Here is a 25742-nt window from a genome sequence, read left to right on the forward strand (position 1 = left end):
GCCTGCCCAGCCAGGAAGTGGCAGAATCAAGATTTAAACCTGCAGCTGACTAATGCTCAAACCCACACTTTTAATAACCATTCCAGATTACTCCATTTATCCCTCAAGATAAATTCATTGTCACATTAGATCCTACAACCAAGGGGTTTCAGAAATCATGCAGTCCTTTGGCAGGAAAGGTAGCTTGATTATCATTTTGCAAATGAGGAACTAAAGCCCAAAAAGGTGAAATGATAGGGTTAAGGCCACAGATTATCGGCATGGCATCTGTAAACTTAAGTCTCAAGCCTTTGGGGTTTTGCACCTCAACCCCCTAAAAGCCCCAACCCTCCCCTCAGACAAGCCTTAGAGCAGGGCACTAAAAGTAGCCTCCCTGAGGAATGTGCATCCTGGCTCTCTGGGCATGAGGCTCGCATGTAGGAAGCTTGGCAGATAGATGGTGATCGCTTGACACCAATATGTCATTGTTTCTGGGTTTACCTTGGAGGAGAGAAAAGAAGGAATCTTTCTGCGCTTCCTGTCCAGAGCCTGCTGGTAGATTCAAGCAGCTGTGAGGTACAGCAGCAGCTCTTTCAGGCTGCAGGCTGTCTTTTTATAATCTCATATCAATTGCACCTCCCCACCCCCCCCTGCCCCTTCCTGATGGCCAATCTCTGTCAGAGTTTCCATTTCCTACATTCTGCAGAGTTTCCTTTTCCTCTCCATCTCCGCTAAGTAACAGCCTCTCTGCTGTCCCTGTTGGCAGAAAAGTGTAATTCAAACTGGGGATTGTGAACGTCCAAGAGTATTCAAAGCAGGTCACACACACTACAGTGGGATTCATGGCCCTGCTGGACTTAGTGAAACCCAAACAACCAGTTCCTCTTGGGGCCCAGAGGCTTTTCACAATTCAATTAATAATAATACCTACCAGTTATTGAGCACTTGCTGTATGCCAGGACCTGTGCAGAGTGCCCTATGTATATGATCTTTCCAATCCCACAATAGTTTTGTGAAGTACCACATACTGTTTTTTAAAAATTACTTTAAATTCTTATTATGAGTTTATTTTATCCTATAATCAAATTTCACATAATTAAGGACTTTTCATGGCTACCAGAGAAGGATGTGGGCTGGAGAGTTCTTACAGTCACCTCCTTCCATAGCCCCTCAAATCTTGGTTTAATTCACATAGTTATCTTCAGTTAAGAGTTATTCTGTTCCTGGCTGGTGTGGCTCAGTGGATTGAGCGCTGGCCTGTGAACCAAGAAGTTGCCCGTTTGATTCCCAGTCAGGGCACATGCCTGGGTCACGGGCCAGGTCCCCAGTTGGGGGCTTGCAAAAGGCAAGCACACGTTGATGTTTCTCTCTCTCTTTCCCCCTCCCCCTCTCTCTAAAAATAAAGAAAATCTTTAAAAAGAAAAAAAAAAAGCTCTTCTTGGCTTGCAGCTTTGAGGAAAGCATCATGAGACTAACTAACCATCTGATAACCTAAGAAAGAGATTTGGATCCAGGATGCATTTTGGGAGCATTTTAATGCTGAAGGTAATTTATTTCTTGTGGAGCTTTGACATTCCAGTCAGACTGGCTAGATGAGTCAAAAGAAGGAATCTGCTGAGGCATTTCTGGAATCATATTGGAAGTATCTGGTGGGATTTTTGCTTCAAGGCCTTCTTTTCAAGGGCTTGTGTGTTCTCCTGCATGAATATGGTCTTCTTTGTGGAACTAGCTCTAGGTATCAGTGGCTCTTTTGTGTTAGCGATTTTCCTGTAACAATAAAGCCAGGTACTCAATTGGGTCACTGGGCCAAACTTTTGCCACCTCTGCCAGGGCCTGGGCAAGGGCAATTTCCAAAGCACCTCTTCAGGTGGTCAGTTTCCATTCTGTGGGCAAGTTCTAGTCCTGCTTCTGCCATTTGTTAGCTGTGTGGTCTTCAGCAAGTTAGTCTTTGTGAACCTTGGTTTTCTCATTTACGCTCGTGGCCCCTCTTTTGGCCACATGTACTCTCCTTTTCCATATATTGTTTATAATCCTCATTTTGCAAAGGAGATTAAATGAAGTCATTCCATACCACTGTTCTCTCAAGCTGCCTGCTGCTGGGTGATGGGCATATGATAAGACCAGTAAAGCCCATGTTCCTGTGGCCATACATCCTTTGCCGTAAAATGGGTCCTCTGACCCTAGGTAATGGATTGAATGTTTTTTAAGCCTTTGGATGGTGATGCTTGTGAGAGCACTGTGGGTAAGAAATATAAGTTCCAATAAGGATAAATCGTTGCCTTCTCCAGTGTGGAAGGGAACTGATACAAATGACCTGTCGCGAGGTGGCTACCTGCTCTCCCTGCTCAGTGTTGCTAAACTGATGCCTGCTGCTGGCTGGTTAGCTATTTGTTGGCAGTTGCTAGATCAGCCGCAGCGAGAGGCAGCCCAAGTTGTTGGTACCATTCATTGCCACCATGGCCACTCTTTTATGGGTCTTTTGCAAAATAATAGAGTGGCTAAGTTTAGAGGCTGGCTGACATTCGTGGGATGGGATATCCATCTGCCCATCTGGCTGGAGAGCTTTGTCCTGCAGTGGATGGTCTCTGGTGAGCATTAATGTATGACACAAAGATCTGCATACATTTTGCCTACTCTTATAGCTTCAGCCACATGTCCCTTAGCCAGACCTGCTTATCTCCAGAATTCCAATTTTTGTCTTTCCATGCCCTTGATCAACTAGCTAAACCATTTGCCACTTAGCAGGAATTAGTGCATATCTGAACCTCGGTTCATCTTTTTGTCTATGCAAAGGCTATGACAAAGTATACTGTTCATAGTTTTGCCCCCTGGGAGGTTTTACCACTGTCCTTCAGGGCTACCCCCAACTGGGGCCATAATAGAGTGGTCCATTTCCAGCTGGTGCCAAAATATCTCACTGACCTATCTGTGAAATGGGTTTAACTCCTTTCCTTCTTTATCTGTTGGTTGTAGGGAACCCTCCATGAGGCCATAGGTATGGGATAAAGGAGAGGTGTCAGATCAACAGATTTAGGTGCTGCAGGAGTCTGGGCTGCCTGTTCATTGGATTTACTCATCTCTCTGGACTCTTTGAGCCCAGCCCCTGAATGTACCACGTCCAGCATGTTGGATTGTTGCTGTGTTTGTCTGATAACATCTAGCTTAAGACATATAACCATGGTCAGTAGTGACCATGGTCAGATGCTCAGTCACTACTGTGCCCAGGAACATCAGGACCTTTTTGTTCAAATGGACAGTGGTGGGTATGGCCTTACTCCAGAATCCTATGGTTCTCACTGCAGTTCTTCAATCTGAGCTTTCAGAGACTTCCTACAGAATCTTTATCCCAGGTGGATTCCTCCAGCAACCTTGTATCTGCAGGATCATATAATCCAAAGTGGCAGCATAGCCCATTTTATGGTTTGAACCTGCTATACAGTGTTTTCTTGCTCTGGGCAGTACTCACAATCGGCAGCCTTCCAGGTCACCCAGTAAAGGGTTGAAGAAGTACAACAGTTCTGAGTGTGTATATTCTGCCTCCAAAATTCAAAGAGGCCCACCAAACACTGTGCCTGTTTTTAAGTGGTGGAATGAGTGAGATGAGATAACTTGTTCTGGCCCCAAACCACGAAACTCCTAAAAACGTTCCCAGTGTGGCAGGACCATGAATCTTCATATAATTTATCTCCCACGCTCTGGCAAACACGGTGCTTTTACCACTTCCTGTTTATGCGTGAGGAGCATGATGTCATTAATGTCGTAGACCAGCATGTTGTTCTGTGGAATGTCAAGGCAATCGAGGTCCCTGAAGACTTGTTGTAACAAAGAACTGGAAAGTTAACAAAGCCCTGAGGGGAGAGAACGAAGGGGCTATCATTGTGACATTGCAAAGTAAAAGCCAACTGCCTTGTATTGTCCCTTCTTTTGGACATTAAAAGGAAAGCATTTGTGGGGCGGGGCAGGGGGGGCTGTTGAGTGAAAAAGGTGAAGGGGATTAAGAAGTACAAACTGCAAGTTATAAAAGAAGTCATGCCCTGACCAGGTTACTCAGCTGGTTAGAGCCTTGGACTGATACACCAAGGTTGTGGGTTTGATCCCCTACAAGGCCACATACAGGAATCAACCAGTGAATGCATCAATAAGTGGAACAACAACATTGATGTCTCTCTCTCTCCTTTCCTCTCTCAATCTAAAATCAATTTAAAAAAATAAGCAATGGGATGTAATGTATAGGGAAAATAGTCAATAATATCATAGTAGGTATGTATGGTGACATGTGGTTTACTAGAGATTGTGAGGATCACTGTATCAGATATGTAAATGTCTAATCAATAGGTGTACACCTGAAACTAACATAATATTGTATGTCAACTATAATTAAAAATAAGTTTAAAAAAGAGAAAGAAAGCATCTGCAAAATCATTAACCATACACAAGTGTTAGAGCTTGTGCTGATATGCTCCAGTAAAATACCACATTCAGACCCTGGCTCAGTAGCTAAGTTGTTTAGAGTATCATCCTGATTCACCAAGCTTGCAGGTTCAATCCCCAGTTAGGGCATATATAAGGATCAACCAGTGAAAGCATAAATAAGTGGAACAACAAATTGATGTTTCTCTTTCTCTCTTCCTCCTTCCTTACCTCCCTCCCTTTTTTTTCTCTCTCTAAAAATCAATTTTAAAAACATTTTTAAAAAGACACTACCTTGGCCAGTAGCTCAGTTGTTTGGAACATTGTCCCGATACACCAGGGTTGTGGGTTTGATCCATGGTCAGGGCACATACAAGGATCAATCAGCAAATGCATCAATAAGTAGAACAATAAATCAATGTTTCTCTCTCTCAAATCAATAAATGAAAAAAATTTAAAAAGATTCCACATTAAGTAGAGTGGCTCTGATTGGGGTTATCATGTGCTTACATTTATAGTAGTCCATCAATCATCCACCATGATACATCTGTTTTCCTGGAGGCCAGACAGGTCAACTGAATGGGGATATGATGGGGAACACAACCTTAGCTGAAGTGTTAGATCAGAAATAATACTGTAGAAATAAACTGTAGGGCAGTGTGATGGTTAATTTTATATGTTAACTTGGCTAGGTCATAGTACTCGGATATTTGGTCAAGCAGTCGTGTAGATGTTGCTCTGAAGGTAGTTTTTATATGAGATTTACATTTAAATCAGTACCCTTTGAGAAAAGTAGATTACCCTTTATAGGCTGGTGGGCATCATCCAATCAGTTGAAGGCTTTAGGATAAAAAAGATGACTCCCACTTAGAAGAGGGAATTCTCCCTGCTGTCTGCCTTTGGGCTTGAACTGTAACATTAATTCTTTCCTGAGTATCTAGGCTGCCAGCCTACACTGCAGATTGTGGATTTGCATGAGTTTATTCTTTACAATAAATCACTCCCTTTCTATCTATCTATCTACCTATCTATCTATCCATCCAACTGGTTTTGTTTCTTTGTAGGACTCTAATTCAGGCAGTGCCACGGGCTTCGGCTTGGCTCTTCCTATCATAAAAGTCTTTACTTCAGAGTTCATGGAATTAATGAGAGGATCTGCCAGCTTCTGTGTCCCTTGTTGGGCTTAGGGTAAACTCCATCTATCACCTGGACTCCTTTGTCCCTACTCTAACCATGTTTTGTGTCTTCTAGCTTCTATGTCAGCTCAGATTCTATCTCGTTAACAATCTTTGAAAATTCTGAATACCCTCCTTTTTCCAATGCACAGTTACCCTGGCTACAGATCCATTTGGGGACAGATTGGAGGAATGTTTACTATATATAATTGTGATGGCAGAGTTGTTCCTTAAGGGACATGGTCTCCCTATGGTTAAGGGATTCTTGTTCCATGAACTTAGATTTAGAATGTGAATGAGGAACCATGATTTTCCACTGTGGCAGCTGATGTCAGTCTTCTGCTTACCAGCTCTTGATTTTTTTAAATATAAAAATTATGGATCACCTAGTCAGCTGTCCATCCATTCCATCCCCATAATCAACTTGCCATAGATCCCTGCCAATCAAGGCTCCCTTATTGTCAGTTTGGCCAGCTGCACCTGACAGTACTTATATTACTCGGTCTTGGATGCCACCTCTTCCATTCTAGAATCTCAGCATTACTGTTGATATTAGGGATCCCAGTTCCAAGGCAGCATCTATTACTGTTAATCCCAGCCTACCAAAGACAGACACTGCAGAGCTACTCAGAGATGCTGGTGTCCCCTTTGTCAGGGAACTGCTCATTGCCTTAGCAAAGGGAGTATCCTTTGGGCCCTCCTAGCGAGCATAGTCAAAAGCTGAGTTCTTAGATCCAACATTCCCACTTCTCTGAACTTTCTGACCTCTTCTTAACTGCTCTACCATGGAAGTTCCAGCATTTTGACCTCATTCTTTGTGTGCCATCATCCTGCCCAGGCTTTAAAGAAGCCCTCCTTGCAAACTATTAAGACCGTATTTTAATTATCCATTGCTGAATAACAAACCACCCAAAACTTAAAGGCTTAAAACAACAGCAATGTATTATTCCTCACAATTCTACAATCCGTGTTAGGCTCGGTTGGGTGTTTATCTGCTTCATGTGGGTTTTCAGGAACTGAAATATCCAAGATGTATTTTTCACTTAAATCAATGGCACCTTAGCTGGGAAGGATGGGACACCTTAGGGCTGGTCAAGTGTGTGTGCCTCTCAATGTGGTGTCTCCACATGGCTAGCTCACACTGCCTCACAGTACGCGGGTCTCAGTGTGGTTGAATTTCTTACACAGTGGTTGGCAGCCAAGAGAAAGGAAATAGAAGCTGCCAGTCTTCTTCTTCTTTTTTTTAAAAGGATTTTATTTATTTATTTTTAGAGAGAAAGGAAGGGAGGGAGAAAGAGAGAGAGAGAAACATCAATGTGTGGTTGTCTCCCATGTGCCCCCAACTGGGAACTCATCCTGCAACCCAGTGTGCACCCCAACTGGGAATCAAACTGGGAACCCCCCAATTTGCAGGCTGGCACTCAATCCACTGAGCCACACCAGCCAGGGCATGGGAGTGGGTCTTGAGAACAAATGTCATCTAATGAGGCACTTACTTCACGTGAGATTATTGCATAGTCTTGAGGAAAGGGGAAACTTTCTTGGTCTTTCTTGGCAAGAGGGAAGGACTGGCTTCTCCTCCTACCCAGGAGTATTCAGGAGAACTTATGAGATAAAGATTCTTAGGTTATCCCACCCTGATGTCTTTTTCCAACTTCTCAGGTTCCTATTTTTTCCCTAACAGGGCTTTGACTTTGACACAGAAGATCTACTAAAGCTGTGCACTTAAGAGTTCTTTATGATGCTGCAAGATATAGCCTGCCCTATCCTGAGTGTGATTTCTCACACAGTCTTCTCTTCCCACATGTGAAAATGTAATCATGGTGATGCCAAATGAAGGCCAAGGTTATTGTCACTTTACTTACTACCAGCAATGAGGTTCCTATTGCCTTCACATTAGGGAAAAAAATCTAACCACAAAATCACACCCTGAAGGTCCGTTTCTTAGGATCTCTTCTGGTACTAAATGCCAGCCTATGTTCCCTAGAAAACAGAATCTGAACGAAAGGTTATATGCTGATGCTTTCTTGGAGGTTGCAATCCCAAGGAAGGAAAAGTGAGGGGAAAAGAGAAGTGAAATAGAGAAGGAAGGAAAGAAACACAAGCTGGTACATTACTTAGCTGACTAGAGCCCCACAAAAATCAAAGCCAGTGGTTCAGTCACATGGGATCTCTTCAGAGAGGGCATGAACACTATGTCTTGGAATAGTCCATAGTAAGGAAGAAGGGTAAGGAATATATCTGTCAGCAATTTTCATTGTCTAGTCTCTTGGTCATCAATGGGGTCTTAATGGTTTGAACTTTGAAATTGTGTTAATTCATTCCACTGGGCTGTTGCTGGGGAAGCCAGAGCCTTCATAGATCCAGTTGGGTAAGATATAATAGCTGAAGCTGCTGCTGTTCCCACTATAAGAGGCTTAATTTACTTCAGACCAAAGACTAGCACTTGCCTCCTGATGATGCTGAGGCAGCCGGTAACGTTTAGAGATGAAGCAAGGAGGTTCACCACTGGGAGACATCTAAACTGAGTCTAGTACAGTTAAAATAACAACTTTGGCATTTACTTGGAAAGAGATGGGAAGAAATGAAAAAAATGAGATGAGAAGCTCCTGGGGGATTAGAGGAGAGGAGTGACATACGTATCTGACAAGTTTTAACAGGTTCACTCCGGCTGCCCAGGAGGGCAGGGGACCAGTTAGGAGTCAGTTGCAATAATCCAGATGTAACAGTCATGGTTCTATCAGGGAAGCAGAACCTTTAGGATTTATATAGAATAAGAGACTTATTATAGATATTTGACCTTATGAAATTAGGGGTGCTGGTTAAATGGTTTATGTACAGCTGTTGCTTGTGCATCTGATATTGGGCTGGAAGTCAGCAGAGCAGTTCTGAGTGATAGATGCAAAGTGATGGATGGCAAGGTGAAACTGGCACCCGTGAAGATGACCTGGAATCCACAAGGACATCTCTCCCTCCCACTGGTCTTTCCTTACTGTGAAGCCTACAGTTTTGATGATGACCAGCAGGAGAAGCTGATGCCCTTTATCAACACACACCTAATCCTGGAGCTAGAGAAGTTGAAGGTAGAGATGGTGCAGCTGGGGACGGGATGGTACGGGGTGGGGGTGGGGGGTACTAGAGGAACTGTGGGCCCAGCTGCTGCCTGACACTGACAGGAGGAGTTAGCAGATCAGTGCAAACGTGCATGAGCTACAGCAGCATCTGACCCTGTACTTGTGACCTAAGTGTAAGCATGGCCACAGCTTCACTTCTGGCTTCCAAATCCTGCCCTGGCTGATGTGGCTCAGTGGACTGAGCACTGGCCTGCGGATTGAAAGTTGCTGGTTCAATTCCCAGTCAGGGCACATGCCTGGGGTGCGGGCCAGGTTCCCAGTTAGGGGTGCGTGAGAGGCAACCTATTGATGTCTCTCTCACATGTTCCTCTCCCTTTCTCATTCCCTTCCTCTCTTTCTAAAAGTAAATAAATAAAATCTTAAAAAAAACCAAAACAACCAAAATAAAAACCAAAAACAAAAAACACCCAAATCCTGCCCCAATCACCACTGAGGCCAATTCTTACCCAAAACTGCACAAGAAAGGGAATGCTGGGAAACATAGTCCCAGCTTAGCTCAGTTGACATAATTCAAAGCCCACCACACCAGGTGAGATACAGTAATAAGATGTCTTGGACCTCAGTGTTGGTCACCGGGATTTGAGAAGTGCTTGAATTTTGGAGGTATCTTGACTATTTCTCACTATCTGAATCTATTTGGCTTCTGAGCTTGGATGGTGAGTTCTGATGCAAGGGTAGACATGTCACCTTGAATCTGATGAGGGTGAAAGAAACCTGCACCCCATTTATATCTTCAGGGCCTGGGACAAAGGTGTAAATGGAGGCCCACATACCATGTCTAAATATTTAAAAACTGGTGATAAGTTTGCATGGTGACAGATAATTACTAGAATTAGTGGGGTGATCTCATTGTAAGGTATAATTAAGTCAAATCACTATATTGTACACCTGAAACTAATTAATATAGTATTGTATACCAACTAAAGTTAAATTAAAAATTAAAAATAAATAGTAAAAGTGCTTAAAACATTAAGTAAATATTTTAAAACTCTAGTCCTGGCTGGTGTGGCTCAGTTGGTTGTAATGTCATCTCATAAATCAAAAGGTTGTGGGTTCAATTCCTGGTCAGGGTATATTTCTAGGTTGCAGGTTTTGTCCTGTGTATGAGAGACAACCAATCAATGATTCTCTCCCTCTCTCTCACCCTTCCCCTCTCTCTAAAATCAATAAGCATGTCCTCAGATAAGGATTTAAAAAAAAAACCCTCTAAATCAAGACAATAAACTATTATATAATATAAAATATATTCTATCTATATACATTAACAAATATTTTATAATGACAAAATTAAAAATACGTGTAGATCTACTTTTTATATGACTGAAAGTTATCAAAATCACTGAGTTTAATTATTATAGTACATATCTGGGTATTCTGTTTATGGACTGGAAATACTAGGATGACAAAAAACATGTACATGATTAATAAATGATATATTTATTCCATATAAAAGTCTTCTCACTCTGTCCTCACATGGTGGAGGGGGCAAAGGAGCTCTCTAGAACCTCTTTTATAAGGGTTAATCCCTCATGACCTAATGGCTCAGCCCTCATGATGTAATTACCTCTCAAATGCCCTACCCCTTAATACCATCACTTTGAGGATTAAGTTTCAACATATGAATTTTGGAGGACATAAACATTCAGTCAATTGTGATTACATAAGAAAAAATAAACTTCTATCTTGTTAAAGCCACTGAATAATTGTTCATTCTCTTTGTCACAGCAGCCTAGCCTTACCGTAGGTGGCAAACCTCATGGTGATCTCCACACTCAACAAAGTCCAGGAGCAGTAGACAGGAATGGTTAGATGGTGTAACTCCTCATGCTTGATGGTGGCACAGGGAGCAGTGGAACATTTTCTCCAATGGCCTTGAGCAGAGCAAGTGTGGCACATATTGCTGACAGATATCAAGAGGCCTTGTGGTCTAGATGAGAAGGACACAGCAAACCACATGGACAGGTGACTTGACACCAGATGGGAAGGAGGATGTCACTGGGGGAAGATGATGAAGACTAGATAATCCACATGCCCTATCCAAAAACTAGATATAGTCATAGAAATTCAATTAAGTTGTGTCAAATATATTTCAATAACGCTGGAAAAATCATTTTTTAAAATATTTTATTTATTTATTTTTAGAGAGAGGGAAGGGAGGAAGAAAGAGAGGGAGAGAAACATCGATGTGAGAGAGAAACATGAATCGGTTGCTTTACACATGGATTATGTGCCCTGATAGGAAATTGAACCGGCAACTTTTTGGTTTCATGGCTGATGCTCAACCCACTGAGCCATAGCAGTTAGGGTGAAAATTGATTAAAAAAAAAAAATTAAATACAGCTCTGGCTGGTGTGGCTCAGTGGCTTAAGTGCTGGCCTGCTTTGATCCCCAGGTTAGGGCACATGCCTGGGTTGCGGGCCAGGTCCCTGGTTGGGGGCGTGTGAGAGGCAACCAATGGATGTATCTCCTACACATCGATGTTTTTCTCCCTCTTTCTCCCTCCTTTCCCCTCTCTCTAAAAATAAATAAATAAAGTCTTTAAAAATTTAAATACAGGTTTTTTTTTTAAGTTTTATTTTTGAGATTGTGGACCAAGAATTCATACCTATAATAGAAACCAGTTTTATAATTTTAATCAACTCCCTTTCTTCCACCCTGGACTTACACCATCCTTTTTTTCCAATCCTCATCTGAGGATATGTTTTGTTTTGTTAATTGATTTTAGAGAGAGAGGGAGAGAGGGACAGAAGGAGAGAGAGAAACATCGATGGGAAAGAGAGAGACATCCATCCATTGCCTCTCATATGCACCCCAACTGGGTATCAAACCTGAAACCTAGGTATGTGCTCTGACCAAGAATCAAACCTGCAACCTTTTGGTGTACAAGATGACACTCCAACCAAGTGAGCCACCCGGAGAGGGCCACCATACTTTTCTTCATGTAAAAAAAATTTTTGTTGTTGTTGTTGTATTGATATTGGAGAGAGGGGAAGGGAGGGAGAAAGAGAGACAGAGGAACATTGATGTAAGAGAGAAACATCGATCAGTTGCCTCTTGCATGCACCCTGACTGGGGAACTGAACCCATAAACTAGGCATGTGCCCTGACTGCGAATTGAACCCGCAACCTTTTGGTTTGCTGGACAATGCCCAACCAAAGGAGCCACATTTCCTTCTCTTCTTTTTAAGAAGACTTTCTGAAGATTCTGAATAGGAGGCATGTAATGACACTCTGGGAGAGCTGATCCAGTTGAAGCTGTGTCTTCTCTCTAGACTTCCATGATACCCTGAGCACAGCACAATTTTTTCATTTATTATTCTGTCAATAGTTCTTTCCTTTTCCCCCCTTTTCTTTTGTTACTGTGAACAATACTACTAGAAATATTCTCTTCCACTCCTCCCTCAGGGGCACACCCAACTGCTATTGCCAAAGACACATGGAGGGAAGACTAGATAAGAGAAGAAGGGACATGTTTTGACAGGGCAAACATTCAGCCAACACAGGTGTGTGTTCAGGTCAGTTCAGATAACATTAGTCACTGTCCCCACTTTGGTCTCCAGTAGCTAATGACACTGTTGACTAATGTCTCCTGCTCTTCTCTTGGCCTCTGCAAAAACTCTCCTTTCTGCACTATCTTGTTTATGGTTCCTTTGAAGCCATCTCCTCCTGAAGAGACCTCTGTTGGATGAACTTTCTCTTGACTCAGGAAGGACTGTGCTCCTCACTCTGGGCTTTCAAGGTAATATCACCCAGTCTCAGGGCGTTATACACCATATATACAAGGTCTGTCCGGAAAAAGTCCAGCCATCATTAATATAGTGAGATAATTTGTACAACATTGATGTAACCCAGCAGCGAAGGAGAGTGGCCTGGAATGCACATGCGTGAACAATGATGACTTCACTGTACTAGTCAGTGAGGGGCAGTAGACATAGTTGAGTGAGCATGTGTACTGTGTGGCTGTCGCATTCAAAATGACTGAGAAGAGCAACAAATCTGCATCAAATTTTGCATTAAGCTTGAATAGTCCTCCACGGAAACTATTTGGATGATTCAGAAGGATTTCAGGGATGAATGCAATGAGTGCAGTGCAAATAAAAGTGTGGCACAAATGCTTCAAAGATGGTCAAGAATCTGTTGAAAGTGAGCCACATTCTGGAAGGCCTGCAATAAGCAGAACACCCGAGAATGTTGGACGTGTATGGGATGCAATCACCAAAGGTCAGCAATTGACAGTGCAAGAACTAGAAGCTGATCTGGGGATTCCAATAACTCTGTGTCTGAGATTTTGATGCAGGATCTTGGCATGCAATGTGTCATGGCAAAATTCGTTCTGCAACTTCTGCTACCAGAGCAAAAGGAACAGCATACTGCATTTGGGAGAACTGTGTGAGGTCCCAAAGTGCCTACTTTGAAGGGGATTGAGGCGTCATTGTACTATGTATCTTCTTCAATAAATGTCTTTATTTTTCATAGTATGTGGCTGGATGCTTTCTGGACAGACCTCATTGTATACTCATAATTTTCCCAAAACTCCTTCTTCATCTCTGACATCTCTTCTAAGAGATACACATTAGGCCTATATAATGTCTCTTCCGGGATAGCCCATAGACATCTAGAACTTAAGATGTCAAAAGTAAAACTCTCTGTTTTGTATCTGAATCCTATCCTTCTGGTCTTGCCTTTTGCTGGAAATACCACCATCCACATAGCTGGACACACTGACCATAATTTCTCCCTTTCCCTTACCACCTCCCCAAATCAAATCTATCCCTAGATGGAGTCCTGATGACTCCAGCTTTAAAATATATCTTGAATATGTTGACTTTCCTCCACTGCAACCTTTTAATCATCTCACATGGAAAATTGCAATAGCTTCCTTAGTGGTCTGTGCATTTATGTCAGCCCACTACAGTCTATTCTCCTCATAGAAGCCAGACAAATCTTTTAAAAATACAAATCTATCACTTATCTGCTTAAAAACTTGGGCTTCTTTTCCATTATACTTTATACATTGCACTTTGAAAAAAATTCCATATCCATATCAGGGTCTACAGGCTCTGCACATCTGGCTCCTGCCAACCTCTTCACTCTCCCTCTGTCCCACTAAACCCTGGCTATAATGGCCCATGGATAGGAACAACGGTGGGGGGATTTCCTGAGGGAATGGGGGATGCTGGGTGGAGGGGGGCAAAAGGGAAAAAATCAAGACAACTGTAATGGCATAACCAATAAAATATAATTTAAAAAGTAAAGAATACATTTTGTTGGGGCAGGGATCTAGAAGCTTTAAGTGCACACTTGTTAAAAAAAATGCATGTTGAAGTAAAACTTCAACTAGTATTGAACAAGCAGTCAGCAGAGTCCAAAGTAATCTAAGCCCAAGATCGGGGACTTGGAAAGAAAGGCCAGACCTCCCTGCAGGAAGCTTTGCCAATGCCTCAAGAATAATAGATTGGTTAATTCCTGGGGCAGTCCCTAGATGGGCCAAGCTGGGAGCTGAAGAGAGGCAGAGTAGCCAGCCAGGCCCAGCCAAGAAACCCCAGGTAGTTGTTTGCAAGAGAAGCTGGGGTGCAACTGGGAAGCATGCCTGAAGCCAATTGCATCTCACGCTGAGATGCAACAGGACTCTAAGGAAGGCTTGCCTTAGTACTGGGTTGGGCAAAAAGTCCGTTATTTTTTTTCCTTAAAACAGGAGTTTTCATTTTAACCAATAACTTTATTGATTAGGATATTTTGAGTATGCTGGCTATCTCCCACTATTGGCTTCTACTGGGTAGAGGCCAGGGGTGCTGCTAAACATCTTTCAATGCATAAGACAGCCCCACAGCAAAGAATTACTTAGTCAAAATGTCAACAGTACAAGAAACTTCACAAACCACTTTTCATATGTTTGATCAGCCACAGCACCTTCTCTATACATCACACAAAACTTTTTGCGTTTTTACGCCAAAAATGTTGTATAGCTTTTTCCATCTTTAATATTAAAATGGCTGCACAAAAATTCACCAAGTTTGATAAGATTTTTTAAAACGCATGCTGATGTGACAGCTGTCACAACACAATCTAACAAAATGATTTTGAATGACGTTAAAGACAACTAAGCACTAGGATTTCTTGGCCATCCCAATATTTCCTTGTCTCCTCTCTCCTTGGAGGGGCTGTCATCGCTCTAGCATTCCTTATCTTCAATATAGGGGTGCTCTCTCTGGGATTTCCTCCTTTCTCTCTGGAGGTCAATGACCCTAGACCCCAGAGTCCCCCCACCCCCTTTTTTGGAGGTCTCCGACAGAGGGCACCCTTCTAAGTTGCCTCTCATATGAGAGGGCTGTACAGCCCCTCCTGCCTAGGTGATGCGGGTGTTCTCTCACAAGCCCTCCACCTTTAAGATCCGAGTGGTGCCGGAGGTCTAATTCACCGAAGCGCCGTACTAGGCCCAAGCACGCTCCGCCCCCGCGCTCCCAGAGGCCGCCCCAGGGAAACTAAAGCATCACAGCTCCGCGGAGGTATCGCGAGAAGCGCGGAGGCGAACGCGGCCTGAGAGACGAGGAACGAGGGCGGGAACGAAGATCGAAGTGGGAGGAGTCTGGCCACTTCCGAGGTCGAGGCAGTAGACCGTCCCTCCCAGCAGCGCCTCCGCGTGACTACGCTTTACATAATCGAGGCAGCGCGCGTCATGAATGTCGTACTCCAGTTCAGACCGAATCAGAGTCCTGGGGAGCTCCGTGTTCCGCCTCTTCGTGTTTGATGGACGTTGAGATGACCAGTGAACGGGGGTTCAGCGCCGCCGCGCCCGCCCGGTCCGGCCGCACCCGCACGCCCTCCCGCCTGCCGCAGCCCGCAACCTGCCGTCGCCGCCGCTGCCTCTGCCAGGTTCTACTTCAGACTGTCAGATAAAGCGGCGAGCTGAAACGGTGGGGCGGCGAGCACGGCCCGGGCCGGATATGGCGGCGCTCTACGCCTGCACCAAGTGCCACCAGCGCTTCCCCTTCGAGGCGCTGTCTCAGGGGCAGCAGCTGTGCAAGGTGCGCGGGCTGGGGCGGCGGCTGGGAACTGGGACGCTGGAGGCGCGGCCCGGAGTCCCGTGTTCTGCGGGGACACCCGGCGGGGTGCCCCGGGCAGGGCGTGGCAGGCCCGCCTATTTGAGGAGCCGCACCCGGCCAGCTGGGGGCTGGCGGGGCATCTAGGGGAGTCCCGGACCCGGTCCAGGCCCCCTTGGCTGGCGTGTCCGGCTGCTTAGCAACAGCGAGGGATTGTTCTCTGACCCTGTGAGGTCGGGGAAGGGGACAGCGGGTCTCCTGCTTGGCTCCGACTAGCCGCGCTGGAGATTCTTTATCTTGGGCTGGCTGGCTTCCCCGCCGCGGATGTATGCCTGGTTACAGACGGAGGCACCCGCTGCCCCGCCTGGGACTGAACTCCAGAGTTGGGTGCTACCTGAGAGGAGCGTCTCGAACTCGGGCGCCTCACTGACACTTTGCAGCGAGTCTCAGAGTCGGAGGTGGAGAGAGGCTTTTTAGAAAAGGCGCATAGTTGAGCCCACAAAGCAAAAGGATGATTTTTCAACATCCAGTTGGTGACCTTCGGTCCTCTTCCTGACCAGCTGTTGGTCAGTTTTTACTCCTGAAGATCCAAGTTCTCTTTTTGGTTTAAGTTGCTTCATCCTGCTTTGTCTATTTAAGTGAATAGAAGAGCTGTGTGAGGCCACAGTTAAAAGTCACCAAGCCCTCCTTAAAAATTAAATTACAGTGTATATATGTATATGTAGTTAAAGGAAGTTTTATATGTAAGCAATAATAACTTTAATCCAGCACTTTTAATTTCACAAGTGAACTCGCTCAAAAATCACAGTGGTAGTGGCAGAACTGAACTAGAATCCAGGGCTTTTGAGTCCCAGTCTAAAGCCTATTCATACATAACCTTTGTTTTATAATTTATGACTACAAAGTAGTTCCATATAAATTCTGATTTAGCTCCCACATCAATGTAGGGCAGTGATGCCAAAATTATAAAGGAAAAAAAATAAGGCCCCTGAAGTGTAAGTGACTCAAGCACAGTCGCTATACTGGGAATAGTACCCAGGTCTATTGAGTACTGAAGGCCGTTTTCATTTCTGACTGCCTTTTAAAATTATGTCCTCATTTCATTTCAGGAATGTCGGATTGCACACCCTGTTGTGAAGTGCACCTACTGTAGGACTGAGTACCAGCAGGAGAGGTACTGTTTTTGTCAACCATGAAAAATGTTAATACGCTTTTTCCTTTTAAAATCTGTAATCAGTGGCATTTCAGTGTACAGATTTGTAATCAATTACATTTTATACGATTCTGCAGGTTTTTTAAAAAAAGATTTTATTTATTTTCAGAAAGTTGGGAAGGGAGAGAGAGAAGCATCAGTATGCGAGAAAAACATTGACTGGCCACCACTTGCTCGCCCCAGCCAGGGACCTGGCCACAACCCCGGCATGTGCCTAGACCAGAAATCAAACTGGTGACCTTTTGGTCTTGCGGAATTACACCCAACCCACTGAGCTACACCAGTCAGGGCTCTGCAGTTTTTATAATAACACATTGAAGGGTGTAAAAGACACATTTCTTAGTTATCATTGATGGCTTAAATTTTTTAAGTTAACTCTTCTTCCAATCCTCGATCATTTTATATTGTCGTTATTATCTATATGACACTCAGAAACCACAAGAATAAAACACGAGCTTCATGTTCCAGTATGTTTATATACAGAGTTTGAAAAATTTATAAACCAAAAGAAGACAACTTTTGGAAATGTGACAATCCTGATAGTTTGTTAGACCTAGTCATATTTGAAACTCATTTGCCTTTACACTTGTCTTGTGTGAATCTCATTTTAAAAAGTGTGAAAAATACTTAGGTGTGAGTGAACATGCATCTTTTTTTTTTTTTTAATCTAGTAAGTGATTTACTGATATAATAAGTGCAACTTCTGTGGAACTGCACCTGTAAGTGATAGTGCCTTAAGCACAGTGGGGTCTCTTTGCTAGCTCACACATGGAAACATATGGAATATACTCTAGAAGCTATATATTTTTAGCTTTTATATTTAGGTTTAGAGTCCATCTTTAATTTGTGTATGTGAGGTGAGATATGAAATTTTATTCTTCACATCATACATTAAAATTAATTCAAGATATATCATGGAAACAGTTTTATTTTCCATGTTTTTTAAGATGTCAGGAGCAGCCCTGGCTGGTGTGGCTCAGTGGATTGAGTTCCAGCTTGTGACCCAAAGAGTCGCAGGTTCGATTCCCAGTGAGGGCACATGCCTGGGTTGTAGGCCAGGTCCCCAGTTGGGGGCGCATGAGAGGCAACCACACATTGATGTTTTTCTCCCTCTTTCCCACTCCCCTTCTCTCAAAAAATAAGTAAAATATTTTTTAAAAACTGATGTCAGGAGCATTTGTATGTATTGATATATATCCCACCCCTTCAATAATGAATCTAAGTATACACCAAAATGTTCAGCATCACAGAGTCACTGATGCTAATCCTCTTTCTAGAGGTCTCTCAATGTGCCTCACTTCTTGTACTGCCTTTTAAAAGTGGCAGAATGTTGCCCTGGAAAATATTTTGTTTGAGTATCCCATTTTAATTTAAATGTTTTCCACTTTAAGGTTTTTCTTTTGTCTGTTTTAACTTCATGTTCATTTTCATAGGAATTGTATGGTAAATAATCATAACATAGTTATAGGCTGGATTTTTTGTATGATTTCATTTTTATCTCTAGAATATTGCTTAAACTGCTCTTGCACATCAAGCACTTGTTTGTACCTCCCTTTGTGAAGAGTTAGACTTTATTTGAAGGTGATTTTTTTTCCCAATGGCTGTTTATCAGTTCAGGCATTTAGGTAATATTATGACCTCTGGCAAAACACATTTTTATTTCTGTCACTCTTTGGCTCTTAGAGAAACTGGAAATATTGACAAAATATTTGGTCATAACATCTATATCTCCACATTTGGTTTTCATGTTCTTTTACTTATAGAGGTGAGCACAGCTGGAGAAAGTTCAACATGTATACAATCTCTGAATTCATATTCCAAACACATATACTTAATCTTATCCTTAAATTTCTCAGCTATTCATCTGAACTGAGGAGAATTAATTTCTTTTCTGCTAGTTTTGTTGAGTCTAACATAATATTCTTTTTTTAATTTTTAAAAAGATTTTTAAAATTTATTTTTTACAGAGAGGGGAAGGGAGGGAGAAAGAGAAGGAGAGAAACATCATTGTGTTACCTCTTGCATGCGCCCTACTGGGGCCTGGCCTGCAGCCCAGGCATGTGCCCTGACCAGGAATTGAACCTGTGACCCTTCGGTCTGCAGGCAGGTGCTCAGTCCACTGAGCCACACCAGCCTGGGCACATAATATTCTTTTGATGGTCCTCTCAATATCTGATCATTTTACTTAGTGATAGTTGGAGATGTCATAATCAGAAATAACTATTTTGTTAACTTATCTTTTTAAGAGTTTATTTTTTTAAAGATATTATTTATTTTTAGAGAGAGGGGAAGGGAGGGAGAAAGATGGAAAGGAACATCAGTGTGAGATAGAAACATCAATTGATTGCATCTTGTACACACCCCTACCAGTGACTGAACCTGCAACTCAGGCATGTACCCTGACCAGGAATAGAACCGATGAGCTTTTGCTTTGTGGGACGATGCCCTACCAACTGAGCCACACTGTTCAGGGCAGAAATAACTCACTATTTTAAACCAAAGCCTCATTTTACCTGAGCTAATAAAGTTAATAACTACAAAATAATTGAAAGAACTATTGGCCAGATATTCAACCTTCAGTTAACCAAATGTCCAGACTGTATTTCACCTTGGCAATGAACAAATTCCTTGGACTTAAGGAGGAATCAGTGTTCAGGTGTTCTAAGTAAAACAACTTTTTTCTTATAGAAGCCTTGTGTCTCTTTTCTTTCTTTATAGTAAAACCAGTACAATATGCAAGAAATGTGCTCAGAATGTGCAGTTGTATGGAACGGTAAGTAATTTTCTCTGTACCTAAGAGTGAGTGCTCAGGTCTCTTGGAACCTTACATTCTGTGGACTATTGATGTAATTACTGTATTTTTATTAGAATAACTAGTTATGTAAATACTTTGTCATAAAAATTTACCTAGTGTTTGAATTTTTGAATTCAGCTAATACTCAGTATTGAGGAATTCTCTGTTTATAGTCACTATGTCAAGATTGTGATTATAATTTTCCTGAGAGGCTTCAGTAACTAGTATGGAAAGAGGAGGGGAAAGATGGATCCTATGACTTGACCTCTTTGGTAGCAGTTGACTATTCATTTTGATGAATGATTTTTCTTCTCTCAGTGTTAGGGTTCAGGATACTATGTCCTTATAGGCATTTCTCCCAACTGTCTCTATAATGATAATGGCAAAGAGGTCTTTTCCAGAAATTTCAAGCACTTGCTGGTTTGTCCAAAGAGCTGGTTCTGTTGAATTTCTCATGGAAGTCCCAGCATATACACTAACGGGTTTTTGTTATTTTTTTATTTACTTATTTTAAAATCAATAGTCATCCACATAAAAACACTTTACATAGTGTTAGGAACTGGGCTTCACTTGATCAATCAATGTAAAAGGAAATTTATGAACTTGGGAATATTTTTACCATGACTAATGGACTGTATAATAGGAATCATTTCTTTTAAAAAGGCATTGGTATTTTATATTATACTTACTTGACCCTTTTTTTCTTTTTAAGCCCAAACCTTGTCAATATTGCAATATAATTGCAGCATTTATTGGCAACAAATGCCAGCGCTGCACAAATTCAGAAAAGAAGTATGGACCACCATATTCTTGTGAACAGTGCAAGCAGCAGTGTGCATTTGACAGGAAAGATGACAGAAAGAAGGTAAATCTCTGTGTTTTTCTTCATTTTTTTTTCCTTCAGCGAAATTAATATGGACCAATTGTGTTAAAAAGACATATTACACCCTGGCTGGGTGGCTCAGTTGGTTGGAGCATTGTCCTGATGCACCAAGGTTTTGGGTTTGATCCCCGATCAGGGCACATATAGGAAGCAACCAACGAATGCATTGATAAGTGGAATAACAAATTGATGTTTCTCTCTGTCTCTGAAATCAATAAATTTTAAAAAAGGACACATAACAGAAATGATATATTATATAATTTTACACCTGAAATCTCTATAATTTTATTCACAATGTCACCCCAATAAATTCAATAAAAAAGATGTAGAGAAAGTTTTCTCACTTCCACTTCTGTTACTGACCTTGAAGAAGATATTTAGCCTTTGCTGCCTTCATTATCAAATGTGGACCCTTATATCTAACGTCCCGTGAGTGACGTTAGGTTACTTCAAAAGTAAAGTGGTGGTTGGCAGAATTCTGTAGAACTCTGTAAAGGAGAGATTGTGACTCAAGCACAAGAGTCGTGCTACCAGTTTTATTGTCTGGCTGTTTAAATGTTCTGTCTGTTGAAGTTAAAGATCTCACAAGAAGGTGACATGGAGGGAAGCTCTATGTGAAATGATGGTACCTTGGTAGAATCAAAATGGTGTAGATTTTTTTCTGTTTAAAACTCTCCAGGGAGTTCCAGTTGCACTTAGAATAAAACCCACACTCCTTTCATGGCCTACAAGGCCCATACCTGACTCTCAGTTTCATCTGCCATCACACTCTCCACCTCCTACCTTGTTCCAGCTACACAGGCCACCTTTCAGTCCTTTAGACATGCCAGTCTCATTTCCACCTTTGCACTGGCTGTCCTTTTGCACAATACACCCTTCTTGAGAGTGTCTTTATTGGATTTTCATGTCACATCTCAGATCAATACCACTTCCTTACAAAGACCTTTTATTAACTCCCTCAGTTACTCTATCGTATTACCCTCTTTTATTGTCTTCATAACATGTAACATTGTGAGAACTTATCTTTTTTTAATTTTTGATTATTTATTTTATTACAGTTGTCCCACTTTTTTCCCCATTGCTCCCCCCCACCCAGAAATTATCTTAAAAAGAGAAAGATTTTATTTATTTTTAGAGAGGAAGGGAGGGAGAAAGAGAGGGAGAGAAACATTGATCAGTTGCCTCTTGCATGCGTCCTGACCAGGGACCAAGCCTGCAACCTAGACATGTGCCCTGACTGGGAATGGAACTGGTGACCTTTCGCTTTGTGGGATGACACCCAACCAACTGAGCTACACACCAGTCAGGGCAAGAAATTACCTTATTTGCTTATATTTTTGTTCACACCCACTAGAGTGTGAGGTCTTGTCCATCTAGTTCTCTGCTATATTTCCAGCAGTCTGGCACATAGTATGGACACACCCTCTATATATAGATAGATAGAGAGATACGTATATATCTACCGAGATATAGATAGAGGTAAGTAGATGGACTTTATTTATTTATTTTAGCCTGAGAACATTTTTTTCATTGCTTTTAGAGAGAGGAAGGAGGACAGAGAGATAGACAGACAGACAAACATTGATGTGAGAGAGAAACTTCAACTGGTTGCCTCCTGTACACACCCTGACTGGGGATTGAACTTGCAACCTGGGTATGTGCCCTGACCAGGAATCAATCCTGCAGTCCTACAGTTCACAGGATGATGCTTCAATCAACTGTGCCACACTGGCCAGGGCAGATAGATAGAGTTTAGATTGATTACAATCATACTTTATTGAAAACTGACCTCCGTTCCCATTTAGGTGTCTTATCTGACATGGCCAAAATATTAATCTGAAATATATCTTCCAGTTTACTGTTATTTATTGAGAAAAAAAGATGGTTCTCATTATCAGCTTCTTAAAAAGTGATTAAACTGCCCTGGGTGGTGTGGCTTAGTGGATTGAGTGCCATCCTGCGAACCAAAAGGTCGCTGGTTCAATTCCCAGTCAGGGCACATGCCTGGGTTGCAGGCCAAGTCCCCAGTTGGGGGTGCATGAGAGAGAACATACATTGATGTTTCTCTCCCTCTTTCCTTATCCTCTTCTTAAAAATAAATAAATCTTTAAAAAAAAAAGTGACTACACTGATTGTTTTATTTTATTTTTTATTGAGATATAATTGATGTACAACATTATATTAGTTTCAGGTATAGAACATAAGATATGGAATTTGTATGTATTGCAAAATAATCCCAATAAGTCTAGTTAACATTCTTCACCATACATAGAGGTTTTTTTCTTGTGATGAGAACTTCTAAGATATATTTTCTTAAGCAACTTTCAAATGTACAATATAGTAGTATTAATTATAGTCCCCATACTGTATATTAAATCCCAGGACTTATTTATTTTATAACTGAAAGTTTGTACCTTTTGACTACCCATTTCCCCTACCTTCTGCCCTCTGGCAACCACCAATCTGTTTTCTTCAATAATTTTTTTTTTTTTTTTAATGAAAAAATCCAGTACAGAAACTTTTTCAGTATCTATAGGTGCTTTTAGGCTCTCAAGAGCTGACTCTTGCTAACCAAATTCATTAATTTTCAATGGAAGGTTATAACTTTCCAGGGACGAAAATACTCCAACCTGCCAACCAGAGCACCTCTTCCCTGAAAAAGATACCGGAGAGGAGCTCTGGCTCCCCTTCTCCTCCCCCTCCCCCTGGCCCTTGCCCAGGCGCATCACCTTTACCTCTCTCTTGAGCTCCAAAGGCCCCTTCTTTTGCCTCTGTAACTTGTTTCCTGAGCCCATTTCTACTACAGCCCACTTCTTCTACCTCTGTGACTTTCTAAATAAACTTTCTCTTACGGGAAAAAAAAAAAAGATACTGGAGAAGCTGTATTAGTAATCAGGAAGTATCATATACTAATAGTTGGAGCACAAGCTTTGCAGTCTCTCAAACTGGGGTAGCTGATTGATCTGGGCAAGTTACTCTTATTATGCATCAATTTAATCATTTTTCCAGTGGGAATAACAATAGCTAGTTCACAAGGACATAGGGAGATTTAATTGAGATAGGTATATAAAACACTTAATTTTGAGCCAAAAACTTTGTTAAGGGTATTGACATTATTATTAATTGGATTATGGTAGAATTCATTAAGTTTCTACTTTTTTAGTTACAATTCTACCTTAAGAACATGTGGTCCTGGATGGAGTGGCTCAGTGTATTGAGCATCAGTTTGTGAACCAAAAGGTCACTGGTTCAATTCCCAGTCAGGGCATATGCCTGGGTTGCAGGCTGGGTCCCCAGTTGGGGCATGTGAGGGACAATCAATCAATGTTTCTCTCCCGCTCTTTCTCCCTCCCTTCCCCTCTCCCTTAGAAATAAATAAAAATCTTTTTAAAAAAGAATATAGATGTATTTAGGCATCCTCAGTTACATGTTCATAAACTTAAGGAGAGCTAAGCTTAGGAATTGAACATGGGTGATCTAGATTTAGAATGCCTGGGCTGAAGTCTTGGTTCTGTCACTTATTTGCTATGTACCTTTGGGCAAGTTAATCTGTCATTACCTCAGTTTCCTCATCTGTAAATGAGGCCTATCAGGCCTGATCATTGTTATGAAGGTTAAGTAGTTATGTGTAAAGCCCTTGGAAAGGAATCTGGTACATGGTAAGTGCTCAGTCAGTGTTGTCTATGATGATTTCCTTGAGATACTTTAATTCCCAGAGGATAATTATGTAGTTTAAAGATTTTATTTATTTACTTTTAGAGAGAGTGAAAGGGGAAAAGAGAGAGAGAGAGAGGTAGAGAAACATGATGTGCCCTGACTGGAAATCGAACTGGTTCACAGGTCGGCACCCAATCCACTGAGCCATGCCAACCAGGGCTGATTATATATTGTTAAAGTTTATTTTAAAAGGAGAGATCTGAAATAAAGTGCCCTTTAGTTTGGTCTGCTATTTTTGTTTTCAATGCCGACTCTTTCAGTGGAGTTACCTTGTTTACAAACCCTTCTTTGGTGAAAGCTCTTTACTATACAAGGTCTTCCGGAGTGTTCTAAAATCAGGCCTTCTGGCCATATTTCATAATATGAAATGAACCAGATTGAAGTTGGGTTTCAGAATTCATTTATATGTTCATTAACAAATAATTAAATGCTTATTAGAAATACATTAATGAGCTCTGGCTCAGGGGACTGAGCGCTGGCCTGCAAACTGAAAGGTCGATGGTCTGATTCCTGGTCAGGGCACAGGCCTGGGTTGTGGGCCAGGTTCCTGGTTGGGGGCGTGTGGGAGGCAACTGATAGATGTATCACACTGGTATGTCTCTCCCACTCTTTCTCCCTTCCTTCCTCTCCCTTTAAATAATAAAATCTTTTAAAAAATACATTAATGAACTAAACAGAAAAGACCTTAGTCTCATAGAGCTTATATTCATGTGTATGAGAGAGACAGCACAAACAGGGAAATAAATTAACACAAATTTTAGATGTAAGTGCTATGAGGAAACAGTATATGGTAGAGAGTGCCTAGGGAGGCCAGTTTAGCTTGGGCAAACAGGAGGACCTCTGAGGAGGTAACACTGGAGCTGAAAGTGGAATGATGAGAACGTAGCCATGGTATTTCTGGAGGGCAAAGATTCCAGGAAGAAGGACCAGCTATGAAAAGTCCTTGAGGCAGGAGTGAGCTTAGCACATGGGAAGAACAGAAGGTAAACTGAACACGGGGAAGAGAAGGGGAATGAGATTATAGGGTCAGGGAGGGCCTACATTTAAATCAGCATAGGCCATTGTAAAAAGTTTGGATTTTATACTAAATATGATGAGAAACCATTGGATTTTAAAGGGAGGAGAGATGTAATCAGAACTATAATTAAGAAGCCCTCTTTGGCATCTAGGTGAAAATGGTTTGTAAGAGCCTAAGAGTGGAATCAGGGAGATCATTTGGGTGGTTCTTGCAGTTGTGAGAGAGAAGAATGACTTGACTTGGGTGGAAGCAGTGAAGTGGGATAGATTCAGACTGATGGACTTGCTAATGGGTTGGAGGATGGGGTGCAAACTGGATTTTGCTTCCAAGATCAAAATACTTCAGATAAATGATGGCATGGCCTACCCATGTTCAAGAT

At 42.0% G+C, this 25742-nt stretch overlaps 1 protein-coding gene and 1 pseudogene across 2 annotated transcripts in view; one reads left to right on the plus strand and one right to left on the minus strand.

Moving 5' to 3' along the window:
- Positions 1–1470: 1470 nt before the first annotated feature.
- LOC150014448 (DPY30 domain-containing protein 2 pseudogene) lies at positions 1471–1894 on the minus strand (annotated as a pseudogene).
- A 13583-nt stretch (positions 1895–15477) lies between these two features.
- FAM76A (family with sequence similarity 76 member A) overlaps positions 15478–25742 on the plus strand; it is a 29072-nt gene continuing 18807 nt past the window's right edge. The window contains exons 1-4 of one of the 2 annotated variants that reach the window (XM_090268895.1): positions 15485–15723; positions 16848–16912; positions 19670–19724; positions 20458–20610. In XM_090268895.1, the coding sequence (XP_090125021.1) occupies positions 15643–15723; positions 16848–16912; positions 19670–19724; positions 20458–20610 (354 nt within the window). In that variant the 5' untranslated portion in view covers positions 15485–15642. Of the gene's footprint in view, positions 15724–16847; positions 16913–19669; positions 19725–20457; positions 20611–25742 lie in introns of both variants that reach the window. The other variant, XM_090268894.1, reaches the window with a different exon arrangement.

Source organism: Furipterus horrens, unplaced genomic scaffold (genome assembly GCF_987537825.1).
Source record: "Furipterus horrens unplaced genomic scaffold, mFurHor1.1.pri manual_scaffold_3, whole genome shotgun sequence".
Classification (NCBI taxonomy): Eukaryota; Metazoa; Chordata; class Mammalia; order Chiroptera; family Furipteridae; genus Furipterus; species Furipterus horrens.